Source organism: Natrix helvetica (genome assembly GCF_964273705.1).
Source record: "Natrix helvetica genome assembly, chromosome: 4".
NCBI classification, from domain to species: Eukaryota; Metazoa; Chordata; class Lepidosauria; order Squamata; family Natricidae; genus Natrix; species Natrix helvetica.
In genome coordinates this window covers 130,037,001-130,058,330 of record NC_138550.1, presented here as the reverse complement: position 1 = coordinate 130,058,330, position 21,330 = coordinate 130,037,001, and the positions used below count along the sequence as shown (strand labels likewise).

The following is a 21,330-nucleotide window of genomic DNA, read 5'->3' as shown; positions in this document are numbered from 1 at the left end:
CTCTTTCCCCTAATTCCAAATTCTTTGTGAATGGACAACTGAATCAGAGAGACTAGCTGCGTGTCAAGGTAGCTTGAGCCTAAGGCTATCGTCTCTTCTTAACAGAAATACATGTGGTAAATTTTTTTTTACAACATCCTAGATAAAGCTGCATGTAACACGGTGATTATATTGATAAGCACTTGGCCTTAAGTGTTCAGCCTTGAGTATATAGCCTTGACTGGTATCAGTCAAGGATTTTCGATATAATAGGCATTTTTAATCAATAATACAGCAAAATATACCATCAATTATCCTTGAACCTTTGGACAACTGAAGTGATTTCCTCACCCTCTCCAATAAAATAGTGGGAAACATAACCAAATTAGACACATAGCATTAAATCAAAAGCAATATAAAGGCCTGGATTATTTTTATCAGATGACAATAAACATATTGAGAAGTGAGGGAATTTCTGACAACAATATTGCTGTATTTTGAAACCAAAGATGCATCGACATAATAAGCTTTGCCTGAGGCCTCTTGAGCTAAAGCAGGGATGTCAAACTCGTGATGCCAGATGATGTATCATGATCCCCCCCCCCTTTGCTAAACTGGGGTTGGGCATGGCCAGTTCGTGATGCATCCAGCCGTGTGGGCTGCAAGTTTGACACTCTGAGCTAAAGTTATACATAAAGTGGTATTTTAAGGGGTAAATTTCTGTATTCACTGAAACTTATTTGATGTCTGTATTTTTAATAGATTATTTTTCCAGAGTCAATTTTAATTTTTGGACATTATTATTTTATAATAATGTTCATTTGTTGATTCCTTGGTTCCATCATTCCCTCCTAGCTTTAATGATGTTATCTACAGTAGTTAGGTGGGATGCTGTGGCTCAGGTGCTAAGACGCTGAGCTTGTCAATCAGTAAGGTCGGATGTTCGGCAGTTCGAATCCCTAGCGCCGCATAATGGAGTAAGCTCTCATTTCTTATCCCAGCTTCTGCCACCCTTGCAGTTCGAAAGCATGTAAAAAGGTAAGTAGAAAAATAGGAATCACCTTTGGTGGGAAGGTAATAGCGTTCCATGCGCCTTCGTCGTTTAGTCATGCCAGGTATATGACCATGGAGATGTCTTCGGACAGCGATAGCTTTTCAGCTTTGAAACAGAGATGAGCACCACCATCTAGAGTCGGGAACGGCTAGCACATATGTGCAAGGGGAACCTTTACCTTTACCTTACAGCAGTTAGGTAATAAAATGTCTGCAAGAAAATACCCAAGCTCAGAGAGCATCAAATATTCCTTGGTTCAATCCTAAACTACAGGTAGCCGTTGATTTACGACCACAATTGAGCCCAAAATTTATGTTGTTAAGTGAGAAATTTGTTAAGTGAGTTTTGTCCCATTTTACAACATTTCTGGCTACAGTTGTTAAGTGAATTACTGAAGTTGTTAAGTTAGCAATCAGGGAATTTGGCTTTCCCATTGACTTTGTCAGAAGATTGCAAAAAGTGATTACATGACCCCGACATACAGCAACCATCGTAAATATGAACCAGTTGCCAAGCATCTGGACTTTGATCACATGATCATGGGGAGGCTGCAAAGTCGTAACTGTGAAAAATGGTCATGCCACCTTTTCCAGTGCTGTTGTAAGTTTGAATGGTCATTTGAACTGTAGTAAGTCGAGGACTACCTGTACAAATATACTAATATACTTCTACTAATGTTCATTTGATTTGAAAAATATCTGTCATCTTATGTCCAGAAGTTCTCAATGCAAAGAAAATACATTAGTCAGTGTAAATATTCTGAGTCCCCATTAGCTATTAGGCTAAGAATAGAAGGTTACCATTAAGCAAGTTAATGTACCTGTCCTGCACCTTTTGCAATTCCATTAGATTGGACTATAACGGATCTTGGAATTATTTATTTCCTGTTTTAGATTTTTCTTTTACTTACTTTGAAAAAAGCACTGTTTTAGGTCCTTGGCTTAGTAGTAGGAACTGTCACTTACTTAAAGGAAACTGAAGGAAATTTTAAGAAAAATCCCACTAAAATAGTAACTTATCATTGGCAACAGCAACACAAAAGGTGACACAATAATCCTCTGAATTTGAAAATCTTTCAAAAAGCAGCTGTGGCAAAATTATTGCAGAATAAAATCATTTTGAAGGCCTTTCAGTGTTGAATTTCCACTAGCAGTTTGTTTATAATAGTTAAAATTCAAAAACAAATTCCAAAGAACTTCTCTGCAGAAGAAAAATTATTTGGGGTGAGGGGCACAATTAGAATTGTTGTACATTCCACATTACAGACTAATAAAGGTGGTTTAGTATCTGAAACTATCATCCAGTTTGCTGATCCATTGATGTTAATGGACAAAAATCAATATAAAAAAGGATTGCTATAATATGAACTTTCAGTTAATGTTCTGTTTGTCCTACTTTTGGCACAAGGATAATCCAGTATATTACAGAAATCTTGTTCTAGTCATAAAATAGGAGAAAGAAACTGAAAATCTCTGTAGATCACCTTGACAATGTTCTTTTGTCTGTGAAATGCACAAAATATTATTGACTTGGTTGAATTCCACCTGCATGTTTTTCTTTAGAAAGCAAGGATCAGTCAAACCTGCTTTTTTCCTATGAGAGAGATGTTGACAATTTGAGTTGCAGAACTCCTGTGTCAATTCCATCTTTTGTGGTCTTGTGCAAGACGTTTCTTGGCTGAAAGAAGCCAAGATTATGGATATATACAATGTCAAGGCAAGCTGGGTACAATCCTCTCATGACTAATAACCTTTTGAACAATTACGCTTTGAACAACTATGCAGCAGGAACTATGAAGTAAATTTATTTTATTGAAAATATTATGAATTAGAATAGATCATAGATATTGTAATACTATAATAAAGTTATTGAGATTATTACAATTGAATTTGCTAAGTATTGATGAGAAGTTAACTGAAGTATCACTAGAAAATAATTATCAATGCATCTTGGTTCTTTCATAGATACCTAATTTCAAACAAAATTAGGTTTTACGTAAAATGAATATTTAATCATTGGACTTTGTCTCTGACACTAAAAGCTCAAGCTGTAGTACCCAGTGCAGTCTTCATTATCTCATATTTCCCAATAGTGTGATAAATATATACATTTGCACGAACTAAAGGTTGAAACAGCTTCCATGTTGGAGGGGTTTATTATTTATTATGGTTATAAACTAGATGAGATAAAGCAGAGTGCTTGAATATAAACCAATCTTTTTCCATTATTGTGAATGGGATCATTTCAAACTTAACTGATGGACTGAATCAATTCAAGCTTAGCTCAAAATAAAATAACCATAATCCAGTGGGAATTTAATTGAGGATATCTAATTAACTTCCTAATATTTTCCTTGTATCAGCTGTTTGATTAATAGGGAAACACAAACATGCATTGGCAAAACAGATACTGTATGTGTAACATTATACTGAAACTGAAAATGTATCATGTTTTCATATATGAAGCAAACAGGACTTTCTATTATAGCATTTTCTTCTTGCTTTTCATATTTATTGCAAGTCAGTTGAAATTTGGCAATTTATTATGCATTTTCCTCAAAATCAGTTAAAAGTTCTAATTGTCTTATGAACTTTGACTGTCAAATTTAAGGTAGGAGCAAATTGAACCATTTGTTTTTCAAATTAATAAATATGAAAAATATACAGAAGTATTGTAATGTAAACATGTTCTTTATTAATTACAACATAATGGTAATTTATTTTTAATTTAATCATGCACATATTCTACTTTCAAAATCTTGCATTCATTTCAACATCTTTTCACTTTTTAATTTTTTTTATGTCTTTGAAAACTAAAGTAGTCTGTACCAATTACAAAACGAGTTGTAGAAATCCGGAGCTAACCCTACTTAAAATTTACACTCAAGCATTATATCTTAGACTTAAAGGAAACTTCTCTTCTTGATAGGCTTGGATTCCTGGGCACAAAATTGAAGAAAAAAATACTACAAAGATGTTTACATCTTTGAATATATTTTCATAAATCTAGATTAAAAAGGAGGCAAAAATATCTTGGCTGAGGAATGAGCTGTGTAGTGTAAGTAGGCTTTCTGAAAAGCTGCCACTAAAAATCCTTAACATTTGATAACACTTATCACTTTAAACAAAATTATAATACTATAAACCGTCTATTCATCAACAATTCATATATTGTGATTAAAAGATACAAGTGCAATGCAGTTAAATACACATCATGTATTATCACATCATCTTAAATTTCAGACAGTTTTATAGTTAAGTGCTTGTTGGGAACAGTGGAATTTGTATGTAGAATCTTGTGTTGATAAATTTTGCTGTGCCTTGTTAACCAAGCATTTGTTATTATTATTTTTTAAAATGGTTCTATTTCTATACTTTTCCTTATATCTACAGTTGCTATGCTTTAAAATACTACAAGTGGAATCCTAATCCAATGTTCTACACCTGTGGTTAAAATTCCAAGATGATCTGTATATCCTGTGTTGCACATTTTCTTCTTTATTATTTACATCAGAGCATAACCAGAAGCACAAGTTAAATTTAACATACCACTAAAATATTTAATTTGGATTTATGAAGTTTGCAAAATCATAATTTGTGTTTTTGGAAATAGCTTGGAAAAGCAACTAGCCATACAAATTAACCTGGAGTAGAAATGCTTTGTAATATCCAAAGCTCAATGATAACATCTCTGTAATAATTTCCAGTGGTGGAAGTTAATCTGCATGCTCAAAACAAACATACATGTTGTTGAAAGGTACATATTAAGGAGTCACTGCTATTCAAATCCAAGTGTAGAAGTGATACTGCAAAGTGACTTTATTAATTAGTCCTCAATTACCTATTTAATACAACACAGCACACTATTTCCCTCTTAAACCAGACTTTATAAATCATATATATTATTTTATTATATTTCTCTGTTTAGTCATAAAAGTTAGAGTTCACATTTGGTAACAGGACACCGGTTTACAGAATAAAAGTAAAAAATACTTTGCACCTGTTCTGCAATCTGGCACTTGAAAGTATGGTTAGTAATAACTTATATTAAAAGGGTATGACAGAGCGAACAAAATAACTCGTAGCACAACACAGAGATCATGTTAAAATCATGTTAGATAAGTGAAAGACATCATTCTATGAACAAAATATTTGTAAGTGACAAATGAGACTAAGAAACTGAAGTTCTCAATTGCTGCTACAATGAAAAATTGTTCTATAGTTCAAATTTTACAGAAAATGAATCCCATGCAATGCACACACAACTCCCCCCACTGTATTCCTATAAATATCAAATGTACATTCCTATACATTTTCTATTAATATTTCTTTTTATTTCCCTGTTCCCCCACTTCCATAAAATACTTGAATTCACAAAAGTTGAACTAAAAAGAATACAAATTCAACATTTGTTTAACAAATCTTTTTGACCTGCAATTTGAATAAATTGTTACTGGAAGACTGAACAGGTTTAAAAGTCAATTGCTATATTTAACTGGAAAACGATGTAATTATTTTGGTCTTTTCTTCATTTATTTGAAGCAACCTTGCAAATCAACATGCAACATTATCTATTCCCAGAATTTGCCTTGCACTGATAGGCTTAAATTTTATTTCAGCTGTTGTAATATCACGGTATTCAATATATCTGATTCTTGTAAAGTCAGGCTTTCATCTGTAAGTTCTTTATGTGGAAATGTAGTCAGAAGAACAAAGTCAATGGTGGCAAACAAAGGTCGTGACTGAACAATAAAATTTCGTATATCTGTAATCCTGTTGGCATGAATAAGATTTATAATTAGTTGTTGGATCAACATAATTTTATGCTACTGTATTACACAACAGAAGATTGGAAGGAATTTTGGAGATTGTCTGTTAAGTTCCAAGATCCTACAGTGCAGGAAACTTATCTTACTTACCTATGTGTTTGATTAAATCTTTGTATTAAACGACTTCCATCAGCTAGACGAATCTGGATCTTAGTGGTTGGTACAGTGGCATCTATTGGAATAGTGGCATCAAAAAAAGGTTTGTTTTCTTCTTCTGGAGATGAAGGTGTGCTAACAATCTCAGGAGTAAGACTAAAAGAAAATAAAACAAGGTAGATAAAAGGTACAGGACATGATTCTGGAATTCTGTGCAATCTCTTATTAGCATCTTTGATCTTGGTCATGTTATCAGAAGCATATAGGTAGTCCTCAACCTACAACCAGTCACTTAGCGAACATTCAAAGTTATGACAGACACTCCCAAAGGTACTTACAACTTGGTTCCACAGTTCTGATGGCCACCCCACTCTCAGTCACATGACCATGTTGTGGGAACTCAATAGCCTGCATATATGCCTGTTTACTTTCTTCCATGGGCACATGAGGGTGATTTATGATGTTTTTGCTGAATATGGTGTTCAGATTCTGATAAAAATGCTCTATAGTGCACAATAAGTTTGCTAAACAACTGCAAAGTTCACTTGATGAAAACTGAAAAAAAAGCTCTTAATGGTCATGTGATGACCCACTTTATGATCATCACAACTTACAACCTAATTGGCAGACTGCATTATGGTTGTAAGTTGAGGGCTACCTGCATAGTGTTCAAGAATGAAGCAGCCAGAAGCATCCCAATCATATTATTTTCAAACTTAATCTTTCTTTAGATGACCTTTCCTGATACTAAACTTTGTCTCTTTGTGCTTAGCTTCAGACCAAGTCCCAGGATCCCTTTCCAACATTCTGCTGGCTTGAAAAAGAATAAATAGATATACAGTATGTAATAACTGAAAGACAGCTAAAAGAGCAATTGAACATTTGTCAGGAAGAAGTTCACCAATGGCACTTAGTTGCAAATAAGAACCTTTGGTCTAATTATGTGTAAAAATGCATTTTAAGTAATTTCCTTCAACGTAAGTATCACATATATTTTAACAAAACTAATAATATAGTCCAGACATAGGTAAACCTAATACTTCTCAGTTGCTTTGCATTAAAGCTCTTTCCAAATTACCACAATCATTTTGTCTGATAAATTTGAAATCAAGAACATTTGGAGGGAATTACGTTGCTTATTCCTTATGTAAACTATTGAACTGTTATGAATAAAATTTGTACTCTTGCATACTTAATTTAAAGAACACGACTTTCGCAGGAGTAAAAATATTTTGCAGATTGCAAATACAGTCTCTGCAGATTTACTCTTCTGGGAAAAACCCTTGAGCAGAATTGCCTTGATTGAATATTTAATTCTCATCTGTTTGTTTATAAACACTCAATAATTGGTTGACGTGTCTGGAAATTCTAATAAAATGTGTGTAAAAAATGTGATCGTTTCATGGCATTAACAATTTAATGAACCATATTTAGCTACTGTTTTTATTTTAACTTTTGAGACAAGTACTTGCTATTATTTGTTCCATATTAAATAATTTAAGTAAACATTAACATAAAGCCTGGAAACTGGGAGGCTGCCTTAGCATGATGGCAGCTTAGACCATTTTCTATCTTTCAGCCTTATGTAACAGGTAATGGCAAACCACTTCCAAACAAATCTTGCCAAGACAATGGCAGTGAATTGTCCAGGCAATCATTGGGTGTGAAGACTCAAATGAAGTCATGGTAAAAAATGCAAAAAGCAACATACATACATACTCTTCCCCAATACAGTACCTTTAAATATATCAGCACTGCAACTCCTAGAAATCACAGACCATAATACTCTAAACTGCTTTGCAATAGTGGCAAATATCTGTAGCTTGAGTGTAGGATGAGGGTGAAGGTTTGTTTTCTGAGCTTGTGGGTTGATTTATGAACATTTCATTACCAGGCTAGTAACATCTTCAGTGGAGTTTAGAGGATGTCAGTGTTCTTCTATTTATAAGGACTGCATGTGTGGGTGTGTCAAGTGAGGGTATTGTGATGGGTCAGCTGTGAGTCTTGTGATGGGTTTTGTGATTAGGAGAATACATCAAGTCAGGGTCATTGGAAGGTAAAGTGATGGTGGTGGGGGTTGCATGCGTTGGTTGAGGGTCGGTGCTGTCTCTGGTTGGCTGTGCGGTTGATTTGGATTCCGAGGAGTTTGTAGGCTAGTTAAGGTCAATGTGTCTGTTGATGGAATTGCTTATGGAGCCAGGCTTCAATGAACTACAAGCATGCTAGGTGGTAGCATGGGCAATGATTTTTGTGTTGCTCCAATCAAACTGGTGCTGTTTGTTGTTGGTGTGGGTAGAGATTAAGGATTTGGAACCTTGAGGTTTGACTGCCAGCCAGTATTCGTGGATCCTCGTTTTTAATTGACATGATGTTTGTCCCATGTCGAATTGGTTGCTCTAAACTCCCACTTTCAACTGCAATTAATAACAGTTCAGTATAATTTCTTTTTATATGACTTAAAAAAAAAGAAACTAACCTTCCAAGTTTCTGACCTTCCCCACTAAAAGCTTTGAACTTCAGCCTAGGTCTCTCATATTCCTGTTCTTGATGGTCTTCCATATCTAAATTAACTTGACCTCCATGCACTAGTCGTTGAAGTTCATCAGGAATCTCTCTTAACAGCAGAAAAAAGAACAATGGTTTATTTTACAAGGAAACCTATAACTAAGCTGAACAGCGAAATGTTAAAAGTGATTTGTTTTTTGCCCAACCATATCTTTAACATTATATTTTTAAAAAAATATAATAGATACACTGTTCTCTATAGCCTTATATTTAAAGCAGGGGTGTCAAACTCAAGGGCCACAGGCCAGATCTGGCCTACGGGGTGCTTAGATCTGGCCACCCTGGAAATAGCAAAGGACCAGCCCATGGTGTCTATGCCAAAAAAGCGGAACTCGAGAGGGCAGTTCGTGGCCCATCTGGGCTCCGTTTTCACTGGCAGAGACTGCAGGAGGATTCTCCCGAGCCCCACCCGGGCCACCATAGGTGCCCCTTGGCATGAGCGACATCAAACTGGCTACTCCCATCCTGACCATGCATATATGGCCCCCTGAGGTCAAACACAATCCTGACGCGTTCCTCAATGAAATTGAGTTTGACACCCCTGATTTAAAATTACCATTTTTAAAAAATAAAAATAAAGGATGAACCTGAAAAAGGTTGATAAAGATAGAAAAAGAATAATTATGTTTTAACTTTACAAAGAAAACTTCAAGTGCAAAACCAAGAAAAACTTTATAAAACATATATTCTAATAAAACTATATAAAATCAAACTCTATATAGATTTGTTTTAAAAAGACAATTCCATTTCCATGTTTTTCACATAAATGCTAAAGGCCGTGCATTAATGTGTATCATTTGTACAGTAAAAATTAAATGACCAAAATAAAGGACAAAAGTTGAATTTTTAACAAATATATAAGTCTAAAGGACAGCTTTCTGAAATAAAGGACTGACATTCATAATACTGCAGTATGGTCACTGAATGTATCTTCTATAGAATAGATCAAACTGTTTATTATTAATTTATATGGCTGCCCACTTGGCATGTGACTCACAATGGTATAAAAAATTAATGTCTGCAGGAGGATAAAAGCTCTTAAGTCTTTTGGAAGGCAGATAGGGTTAGAGCTATCCGGATCTTGAAGGAAATGCTCTTGGTCTTGCCAAATGACACTACTTGAGTGACAATACAGAGAGCATGCCAACTCTGTCAGACTTATTGGACAGGAAGCCTAACTACATACAGGCAATCCTGCAAATAGCCAGCTTCCATGAAAAGCTTTATAGCTGACAAATAGCATATTTAAGCTTACTGGGCAACTTGTGCAAAGTAACAGGGTGACATGTATATTAATGTATACCTATAACTACTCTCACTACTGCATGTTAGACCCCTGTAGCTTCCAACTGATCTTCAAGAACAGCCCCAAGTAAAACGTATTGGAGTGATCCAGGTGAGTTGTACCAAGGCTGTGTCAGCATAAGTATGGTTTTCTGATTCAGAAAATGGCATAATTAATGCACAAGATGGATTTATGAAAAGGCCCCCTAAGGCATAACTGCTACCTGTTATTTGAGCAAAAGCAATGAGTCTAGAAGATCCAAAGATTTGCCGTGGGCAGATGACCCCAAAATCTATAGCTGTTTAAGAGTTGATTCTAAGCCTGTTTTTCCTGGTCCAGACCCCCACAACATCTAGGCACTGAGATAAAATCTCAGCATCCAGGATTGATTGAGATATAGATCTGGTATCATCATCATGTTTATGGATGACTTCACCCATCATCACAAAATGATCTCATTCTGATGTTAAAATAATATTTCCGAGGTCCTCTGACCATTAGAGCAGTCTACGTCTTTGAGATCCTGATAATACATGAAGAAAGATCATGGTTGCCGAGCACAGTGGATTAAGCTTATCTGCAGAAACCATAGGAAACAGACCAGCACTCAACTTGGCCATCATCCCATTCCCACATGCTAAGGGCTACCTTGATCCTTCAGCATATTGAGCCAACTGTATCCAGGTTGGTACCACCACCAATGTGCAGTCAGATGCCACTGCTGTTGTTACATAAGCACTAACCACTGAGCAAGCACTTACCATCACCAGCATCCAATATCCCATTGCCTAGCAGCTCCTCCAGCCAAGTACATAGTGCAATTCAACAGCTGATTGGCAGCACTTGGTGACTGGAGCCACCAAGCAATTGGTCTTCCTATCGAGTTAGTCACCTCCATCTCCGGTGTCATCTATGGCTTCCATACTGACTTTAATTACTATCACGCTATTCTAGGAGTCTACTTCCCACAAGGCTGCTTCTTGCCAACTGTTCTGGAGCTTCAATTTATTATGTTTCCACCACTACTTCTGCCAAAATCCTTAACATCCAGCAGCTGCTTCAATGGCACCAGAGGTCTCTCCTCCCCTTTTACTACCATCACCTTTGTCTGTCATTAAATGCAATATATATCTACCTAAACTTTGGTACCCATCAGAAATTACTATCTTGCCTCAGCATCATTACAAAAATCTATAAATAAGTCTCAGAAGCACCAAAGGAAAAGCTTTATTCTATGAAGGTCAGTAGTATGCAGTAAAATTATCAATAATACACTTTCAAAATGGATGAAGTTATACCATACAATAGGGAAAGCATGGAGAGCACATTGTCTGGAATTCTTTCTAACCACTTTAACAACGAGACCCAAGGAAATACCCTTTTTCCTCTCTATCCTGTTGTATCCATATAGTTCTAATCTTCCAACATGCTGTATCTAATAGCCTATTGTGTACTTTTCTCCATAGTTGCCTCTGTATGGGTGTATGTCTATGTGTCTGTGTGTGCATAGGTGCATCTGGAATATGTATTTCTACTCCCTCCATTCATTGTTTCTGCATGTTTACTGATGTGTGTATTTTTTCTTTCTGAGATATGATCAGGGTGTCGTTTGCATTTTTGTTTAAGTAAGTTTCTATTCTCGTTTTATGTTCTACGTGTTTGTGTATCTGGATCTAGGTGCACTGAGAAGGACATGACAGTCTATGGAAACCTGATAGAGCAAGACTTCTGGAATGCTTTCCACCTTCATAGCAGTTCTGGCCTTGGTGGTGGTGGTGGTGTTTAAGAAGTAAGCAATGCAGCATTCCAAGCTGCCTTCCTGTATCTCCCATAGGGCATTTGGATTTTCTTTTCTGAAATGTTTTCTTCTTCAATTCTTTGCTAGATCCAGACTATTTTAGAAGTAAGTCTTTCTGTTGTTTGTTTAGCTCACCACACCAAATATATGGGTTCTGTTCTCTGACTAAGGTTTTACACAATTTATTTACATAATTTATTCCCAATATGCCATTAAACTGGAAAGAAGAAGCAGTGGTAGGTGGGAACGGGGCCGGCAGTGTCCACATGGACGCGTGCAGCACGCATGCACACGCATGCAGCATACACATGCATTCAAGTGCCTCTGCGATGTTCTAGCTGCTCTGTGGAGCGTTGCACAGGTGCTGTACGCACCATTGCCTGCGCGGAAGCACAGAAGCCTTTAAACTCCGGTAAGGAGTCGGGCGGGCGGGCAGCTCCTCCGGAGCACCGTACCGGAACAGTATCCGGTGCTCTAGGCTGGCTCCAGTATGCCCATACTGGGGCATACCACCTGCAACCTACCACTGGTCAGCAGATATGCTTAATTGCAACTCCTATATTTTATGCTGAACACATTTTGGAGTTTAATGTGCTATTGTATCTCTAACTGTTCTTTGAAATAAAAAACATATTTTTGAAATATTTGTAAATCAATATATTTTTGTAAATCACACAAGCATGATTTGCACAGGTCAAATCTAGGAAACATAATTCTTTAGTAATCATCATCTGTTTATTTGCTTTGGAAATCAAAGAAGTACTAATTGGTTGCAAATAACTTTTTCTTTCTTACATATTTATTATTTCCCTGACCTTAAAAGTTAATCCATCTCTTTGAACATTCATATTAATTAGAACGTCCACTTAACATTAGTGGATTGGTGCTCCAGAAATGAAATCCCTTTCTTCCCAGAAACTTAAGATTGTTAAGATAAGATAATTAAGATTGCAACACTAGCTTTTTATTTAATTTTTTAGGTAGATAAACAGAAAGTTTTTATAGAAGACATGTTTCAAATCAAGCTGTTTTGACTATTTTAGCTTTTTTATTTAGTGATTTAAGTTTCTTGTTGCAAAGGGCAAATTCTTTCTGTATCTGGAAGCTCTCTTAAATATTTCTCCAGTTTTCCTAAAGCATGTGGCAAAAATATCTTGATGTAATACTTAAGATGCTGAACTGGAAACTGAGAAACTCTAAGTTATAGTTCACTCTTAAGCATGAGAATAGGATAGAGGAGTTTGGGCCGTCACCTTCTCTCAGTACAATTGACCTCACGGGGTGGTTGTTGTGGTGAAAAATAGAATCAGGAACACTTTATGTACCCCTTTAATGTACAAAAATAAGGAACGACTAAAAATTAATTCAATTTAAATGGACCTTATGGTAGTTTTTGACATTGTCCTCCCAACATCATTTAACACATGTGGATTTTTTAAGAAAATACTTTTAATTCAGCAAAAAAACATTTTGCTCTCAGAGTTTTATCTGAATTTCTTGTGACAGATCATGTACTGTATCTCAGATTCATTGGCAAATCTAGCATTTTTTCTATCTTGAAGAATACAAAGCGCGATCTCCTACTTAATGAATAGAAAATCTACAAAAATATCAAGGCAATGAAAATGTATACCAATGTATTATTGTACTCACTAATATTATAAACCTACCCTCTTTTAACAGATTCAAGAAACTGAACATTCACTGGATCTGTGTAGGATCTCAGCTCTCCATCATCTAAGCTGAAGCCATTCCTCCACAATTTAAGCAAGATCTCAACCTATTGATAAATCATAATAATGATTTATAAATTATGATTTTTGAAGACATAGATTGTTTCTACCAATACATATTGGCCTGTTTCTCAGTAGTATAGCACTTAATTTAAAATGGCCATCTGAACCTTTTAAACTATACAATACTTCCAATTCTGAATCTTTCTAACTATTGGGAAACAAATACTACAAATGCAGAAGTTGCAGTATACAACTTGCAGAAATGCAGAAGACGCAGCTTGCCAAACTAGAGCACAATATTTATAGTAAAAAGTCCTTCCTTATGATGTTAGCTACCCTTCTGCTTTTTAATGCATCATCTATTTCCTAACTAGATAGCTGTGGATAGTTTTTCCAGGATACTTCTTATCCAATTGGAAAATGTACTAGTTTGACAAACTACTCTGCATCCAAGAATATTAGGAATGATAGCTTCTACTTTATCCTGCACAAGAGATTCTCTTCATGTAGAAAGACTACAGGGGACTCATGGCCCACGGTCCTCTACGATGAATCATACCACTGCCTTCTGCTAATCCTAGCATTTAACATAACTAGGTCAGGTTGGAAACTGAATCAAACTTTAGTGCATTATAACGATCACATATAAATTCATGCTGTACATAGAAACCATTAATTAGTGCTGAAGAGCCTAGAGCAGAACAGCACAGTAGGCCTCTATATTGACATATCCATTCTTCAGATATACTAAATATAAGCGTAGACCAGGGGTGTCAAACTTGTAGGCTGTGGGCCGGATGCATCATGTGATAGCGACACCCACTCCTGGTTTAGTGAAGGGGGAAGGAAGTTGCAATATGTCACGTGACGACAATGTGTCATTGCAAGCTTGACATCCCTGGTGTAGATCATAAAGTATTTGTTCCTTTGTTGTAAGAAATCAAATCAGTAAAATATAAATAAGCTATTCGATATATTAAAAGGATATCTACCTAATTTATCTAAATTCAAGATAATGAGTCTTCATAATACATTTTATTTTCTGGAATATAAAATAAAATATTATCACTATTAAAACAGCACTTTCCTAACAAAACATTATTCATTCAGAACAAAATTATATTCTCAATTCAGCCAAAGGCATCCGGAAAAGGGACTACCTCTCGCATGACAAACAAAGGAAAAGGCCTTTCTACTTGATTTTCTGATCTTCTTGATCAGGCAGAGAGAGATAGGAAGAATGAACATCTTAAGTATCAACCTAAAACCAAGATTCTAACTCAAAACATTGGTCAGGTAACCCACAGCATAATGTATTTAGAAGAATACATTTTTCTGTGCTTTCTTTTTATGAGTATCACATATTCATGTTTAAGTCTTCACCTCTCTAGTACAGAATACAGAAGCACAAATACAATTAACTAAATTAGAAAGATATTTAGTAGTAATCACAGAGGTTACATTTTGGTACCTATGTGCAACTTAAAGTGAAATCAACTTTGGAAGAATCATATTGATTCTCTTTTAATAGATAATTTTATTTATCATACTTTTACTTACGTCTTGCCCATACTGATTTTCTCCATGTATATATTCAGAATGCTTCCGAGCAGAGTCTCCCAATCTGTATCCACCACCAGAAAATGACTAAATATTTAAAAGAGAGATCTGCGTTATAGGTAAGACTACTTACTTTTAACAAATTATACACAATTTATGAATGAGTTCATTATTATTAACTACAGTTTTTAAAAATATATATGCTGGGTACTGTAAGAAATAGAAGAAAACAGTCTATTAAGTCAATTATTCTGTAAATTAGAAACACTTTCCTTTTGTTGCTACAAACACAAATAGAAAAAATCAAAATCAACTGAATTCATCTTATCATTTTTAAACGATAAACGTGTCCAGAACTCTATTTTGTGGCCAGTGACTATTGCATTTGATAGCTTATAATTAGGGACAGAACAATGCCATATTTTCCCCAAGAAATTAGATTATGTGAAGTTCATGCAATAAATGTAGACCGGTTCCATATATCATATCAAACAGTTTGTAATTAAAACAACATCTGAAAATAGAGTTTGCACGCTCGTTACAAATAAGTGATGGTTTCACTGATAAACTGAGACTCTAGTTGTCAATCTGCTTCTAGAAACTACTAGTAAGAATGAATAATTTAAAATGCTTCATTGGTTATACTGCATCTAGTACACAGATAGTCCTCAACCTACAACTACAACCGGGACAAGCATCTCGGCCGTTGAACTAAGTGGTAGTTCAGTGAGATACCCATGTTTTTGCTTTGTTCAAAGCCCAAAAGACCAGCACTCCCACCCAGTTGCAATCATTGGGTTGTTCTCGAGTTGTTACATAGACAAAGTGAAAGAGCTGCCTGGCAAGTTCAGCTCCCTTTTGGGCATGGAAAAGAACTGTTCCTCTTAGCCGCTTGCAACCTCCACTGTTGGCTTCTACAATTTTCTGGGGAAGCCAGCCAAGAAAATTGCAAATGACAATCACATTACTGCGGGACATTTGGCCGCTAGTCATAAGTTTAAACACCCAGATTGCAATCAGGGGGTAATAGCACAATGTTTTGCAATGGCCAGAAGTGCTTTATGGGCAATATAGCACATTTCTGAGGTTGTCATAATTTCAAATCATTGTTAAACAAATGGTCATGAGTTGAGGATTATTTTTACTATGTCCAGTTTGCCTGCCACAATATTAGAAAACTGAAAAAATGCCAGGAATGCAGAGAAGAGTAACAAAGATAGTGAGGCTAAATCCTCTGAAGACCATTTAAAAGAACTAGGCTTGTTTGCCAACAAAAGAGAAGGCTAACAAATGACATAACAGCAAGGGCTGTTACCAGGAAAAAGTATGGATTTATTCTCCCTAGTGTCTGAGTATAGGATAAGAATCAACTGATGAAAGCTTTATAGAGAAAGATCCAAATACAAAATAAGGAGAAATTTCCTGATTGTAAGAACTACTAGGTAATGGTACAGCATGTACCACATGGAAAGATCCATGGATCTTTCAAAGAAAGTTCTGACAATGATTTATCTGGGGTGGTGTGAAGACTCCTGCCCTAATCAGGCAGTTGAATTAGAATTTACCAAAATTCCTAGCTTTTTGAGTACAATTTAAGCATGATTTAAAGATGAATCAAATCTCAACATAAACATTTTTGCATTAAAATAAATGTTCTGGAAAAATGTATATACACACTTTAGCTTTATAGCAGTCTCCTGAAGCTCTTGATACTTCATCCAAAGGAACTGCCCCATGTTCTCTTGCTTCTTTGAAAAGTTCATCAACTATTTTACTGGAGGACATGTTTCCAGATGACTCAACAATTCTGTATTCTGTATCGCCTGAGTAAAACCTTTTTAATTTTTTTTTAAAAAAGAAGAGTTATCGTCAAAGGTTTTAAACAGAAATTCATATTTCCAACATAAAATCCACAAAAAGATTCCCACATAAAAGCAGTTAAAACACTTAAAAGCAAGGAGTATGCATACGTAGCATCTGCAATTCTTTAAACCAAACACAACTTTTGCAGGGATTATATGGCAGTCGTAGAGCAGTTGCACAATCCTGGGAAAATATATACTTATATACCGCTTATATACCGCTTCATAGTGCTTTACAGCTCTCTCTAAGTTTACAGTCAGCATATTGCCCCCAGCAATCTGGGTCCTCATTTTACCCTCCTCAGAAGGATGGAAGGCTTAGTTATCCTTGAGCTGCTGAGAATCAAACTCCTGGAGTGAGCAGTGATTTAGCCTGCAGTATTGCACTCTAACGGCTATGCCACCTATGCTCACAGAGCACCTGTAAGGACTTTGATATTCCAGACAAGAGGAACATCACTGTAGGAAGGAGTATTAGATATGTTCGCCATCTTGAGTTCTTTATAAAAATAATAAGGATGGGATATAAATAAATGAAAATAAAATAAATATAATAAATCAAATGTTTTATTTTATGGTACCTTTGGTTATCCATGTCATCACTCATACTTCTTTCTGGTTTTTTCAAATTTCTAGAAGAAACAAGAAAATTTATTCATAATGTTATTTGTTAATGGTACCATCAATCTCTTATTCCATTGTATTACAAAAAGTCAAAACAAAACCCAACTCTTGCCCTTTTCTATGCTGTCTAAAATTATAAATTTTTATTATAAATTATAAATATAAAAAAATGAGTAAATTAGTTTTAAATTAAACTAATTTGAAATATAGAACTTAAATATATGAATAAATACTACATCAGTCTATAGAAAATTGATAGTATAATCGTCGTTTCATTAATTTTAGCAGAGTTAAAGTAAAGCTCTATGGCAGTCAAATGATTTCCTAAATGAAATACCATTAATGTTCGCTTAAAAATAAGTTGTCCCATGTTTAATAGAATTTACTCCCATATAAATAAGCACAATTTATACTCACAATATTAAATATATTTCAATTCAATATGATTCATTAAAATGCTTGCTGAATATTAATATTTCTCACATGTATGTTTATAGAAACTATCACAATCATTTCAAACTATTCCATCTTCCAATAGCTACAATGAACATTTTTTGTACCTTTGCACTGGTAATCGGGGGTGACTGGCAACTCCAGTTGTTGGTTTGCCTGAATGAGGTTGTTGTCTTTTCATTTCATCTTCACATAATTCAGCCAATGCCAGCTACACAGAATATATGAATTAATCAGTGTCTACTGACCCAAGAAATGAAATAATATGAGCTATTTTCAAATGCAGGGTTGGGTGGCAAGGAACAGTATAGATAAGTAGTCAAGCACTGACAGTTATTTTTTCATTAAAATCTCATGATTGAAGAACAATATTTGCCAAGTGAATACTTCTTAATACGGATGTTATTACACATTTATTACTAGTCTAAAATGGTAAAGTAAGATTAAAGGCAGTGAATAGAACAAGCTCACAGTAGGTAGCTGTTGACTTTCTGGAACTGCGCTGAACTACTGGTTCTTCGACATTGAGAATGCTAGTTTGAACTCCTGGGAATTCATTTACAAAAATTGGGGGGATATACTTTCCACCTGTCAAAAGTTTCAATGTCTAGAATGAGTGAAACTTGGTATTATAGCTAAGATTATCCTAAACTCAACATAAGGCATATGCTACAGCTCATATAAGAAGAAAAAATTGATGATAGCAAATATAGCATGTTTGTGAGGGTGTGTATCTATCATCTATCTATCTATCATCTATCTATCTATCTATCTATCTATCATCTATCTATCTATCTATCTATCTATCATCTATCATCTATCATCTATCTATCTATCTATCTATCTATCTATCTATCTATCTATCTATCTATCTAATATTATAGATGCTATGATTTACAATTATGGAATTCAATTTCACCAATATTAAAACACATACATACATTTCTCTAATATTTCGACACATCTCCCTTCTGCAAGATCTATGTAGAAGATTTTAAGTATGTGGAAGAAATAAAGACCCATGTGTACAATGTATATGTGGATTAGGTTAGTGCTATTACTATTGCTGATCATATGATGGATCTTTCTCACTCTTTCAAAGAAAAATCTTCTGGCAAAAAAAAGGGAAAGAAAACATGCTATTGATCTGATCTATTGGAAGAAACAATGGTCCTCAGATCCATTAAATAAAACCAAAGGCATCTACTCAAAAGAGGCAGCTGTCAATTTATTCTCTCCGGTAAGGATCACTCCACTTTCCCTAGATCAGGACATCGCCGCCGCTTCACTTTTTGAAAGGGAGCGAGTGTCACGGGGAAGGGGAGGGGAGAGCCAACACTGTCAAGCCTCTGTTTATAGGCTCCCGACCTTCAGCATCTCTCCCCAATCCTCTACCTGCAGATCCCGAACCGTGGGAGGCCGTCCGCTTGAACGGGGTCCTTTCTGCCGCCCAACGCCACTCGGCTCGCCTGTTGCTCCTGCTTCCTCCGCCTCGTCCTGCCGTTTCCCGTCTGTTATCCCGTCGTCCGCCATCTTGGCAGGAAAGGAACGGCTCCTGGGAGCCCGAGCTACAGAGCTACTCTAAGGAGATGGGCGGAATCCTTGAGGAATTCTTCCGGCAGCAAGGGTTGCCGTGGCAACGAGGTCTTAAAGGAGGGCCACTTCGCACGCCCGGCCTCCAAACCTAGCTCGCCCCATCTTCTGCGTGGCTTGCGCGTGCGCACGTTATGTGGGTTCCTCTTTCTCTGAGTCCATCAGATTATTTGGGGGAGGGAGCGGTCTAGTATAATGCTTCCTTCTAGTTAAATGAACGGTTACTTCTCCGCGTAAATCTGAAATAGTTCGCTGCCATGTTGATACTTGCTAGATTCTTTTAATACACCCTCCCAGTAAAAACGACCTTTAGCAATGAAGAGCAGTTAAAGCGGCAATAGTGTACACCCTCGATCTAGGAGTAAATATCATACTTCAATTTTTGTGCTGCTCCGTGGATCCCTGAACATATGGCCATGGGCTGACGTGTCTTAATTCAACTTAAGTAATCATTCAGAAATTATGTATGTAGAAAGTACGAGTGGGCATATATACATGAGGGGGGGGGGGAAGTAAGAATCCCAATGTAGTTCTCTTTTTCACATGCTCTACTGCCATGTATTCAAAGCTCCATTGTCACAATACAATACAATACAATACAATACAATACAATAGTAGAATTGGAAGGGACCTTGGAGGTCTTCTAGTCCAACCCAAACATCCAAAAAAGATGGGCTTGCAGATAATGGTTTGCTCAACCATTCTAAATGAACCTTAATTGGCTGAGCATAGATAAATCTTGTTTTATGCTGGCTGGATTTACACAATTCAGTAAGTGCAAACCAAAGCATATTATGGCTTGTTGCAGTATGTATAAATGCAAGATAAAGGAAATTTACAGAAATAGACACCTTGCTCCTATCTAAATAGGTAAGCATGGAGGAAGCTGATAAGGAACTGGTAAGATGGGGTAGCGCTGTGTATACATCATAATTTTATCTGCAGCACAGCCCCATTTCTGCTGCCTTCGTAATTCTCTGCCAATCATCTAAACAGCTTGGATGAGATTCAGCACTTCTCACATTGCCAGTAGTCCTGCCCCGGAGTGTTGCTATTAAAAGCAGCAGACTGCAGAGATAGAAAAGGACAATGGACTGCATGCAATGGTTTATAAGGCTCTAAGCATGCTTGGTGATCAGGTTTCTAATAAAAGAATTCCAGGAAGGACCATTAGTTGAGTTTGACATCAGTTAGCGCTCAATTATATCCTATGCTGAGTTGGTGTGTCTAATTAGAGGCCCGATTGGTCCTTTTGTATTCTTCTGAAACAAAGCCCATAAAAATGGTCCCTTCCCAAGGGGGATGGCAGTGGGGAACAGCAATTTCTACCACTGCTGGAACAGTGAGAGAATGGGAGGGTGCAGATCCTTCACTACTAGAGCAATTCCTGATTTTACATCTGCAGTTGCCCCCATTACAATGGTTGTGGCAGCAATATTATCCAACAAATGTAAAGAAATCACTGTTGTGAGTTAGAGGATAGAGATTACCAACAGAGAATATCAATCTCACATAAGGTTCATATCCCAATAAATCAGAAGGATGAAGCTCTGCTCAATTTTGCAGGCAAAGGAAAATACCCTCAAAGACATAGAGCATTATGGCTGGATGGGACAATGTGAATATGTGGTGAATCAGCTGGTACCTTGCAGGTCCAGAATTCTTATGTCCACAGCCTTAAGGAGAAACAACCTTAAGACTCTAAACTTAAAAGCTCCTGGGAAGAAATAGAAGATGGTGGGAAACAGGAATTTGAATCACATTGGAAATGAGTGGAGAGGGGTGCCAGCTGTATCGTTGGATTGCAAATGAGTAGAGAGGTTGAAGTAATATACAGTAGGTTTTTGAAGACTGCTTTCAGCCAAACTACATGACACATTTCGCCCCCTTTTCCCCT

At 36.3% G+C, this 21,330-nt stretch overlaps 1 protein-coding gene across 2 annotated transcripts; it reads right to left on the bottom strand.

Annotated features, from left to right (window-relative positions):
- Positions 1 to 3,377: 3,377 nt before the first annotated feature.
- UBXN2B (UBX domain protein 2B) lies at positions 3,378 to 19,529 on the bottom strand. 2 transcript variants are annotated; one of them, XM_081953348.1, is made up of 9 exons: positions 19,236 to 19,529; positions 17,948 to 18,051; positions 17,345 to 17,395; positions 16,579 to 16,735; positions 14,902 to 14,988; positions 13,276 to 13,385; positions 8,434 to 8,571; positions 5,952 to 6,113; positions 3,380 to 5,805 (listed from the first exon to the last, which is right to left on the bottom strand). In XM_081953348.1, exons 1-9 carry the CDS (start codon positions 19,371 to 19,373, stop codon positions 5,643 to 5,645), a joined length of 1,110 nt encoding a protein of 369 aa, XP_081809474.1. In that variant the 5' UTR covers positions 19,374 to 19,529; the 3' UTR covers positions 3,380 to 5,642. The 2 variants fall into 2 exon arrangements, with proteins under 2 accessions (XP_081809475.1, XP_081809474.1); XM_081953349.1 differs by lacking the exon at positions 13,276 to 13,385 and having other exon boundaries at positions 3,378 to 5,805; positions 8,434 to 8,567.
- Positions 19,530 to 21,330: the final 1,801 nt, after the last annotated feature.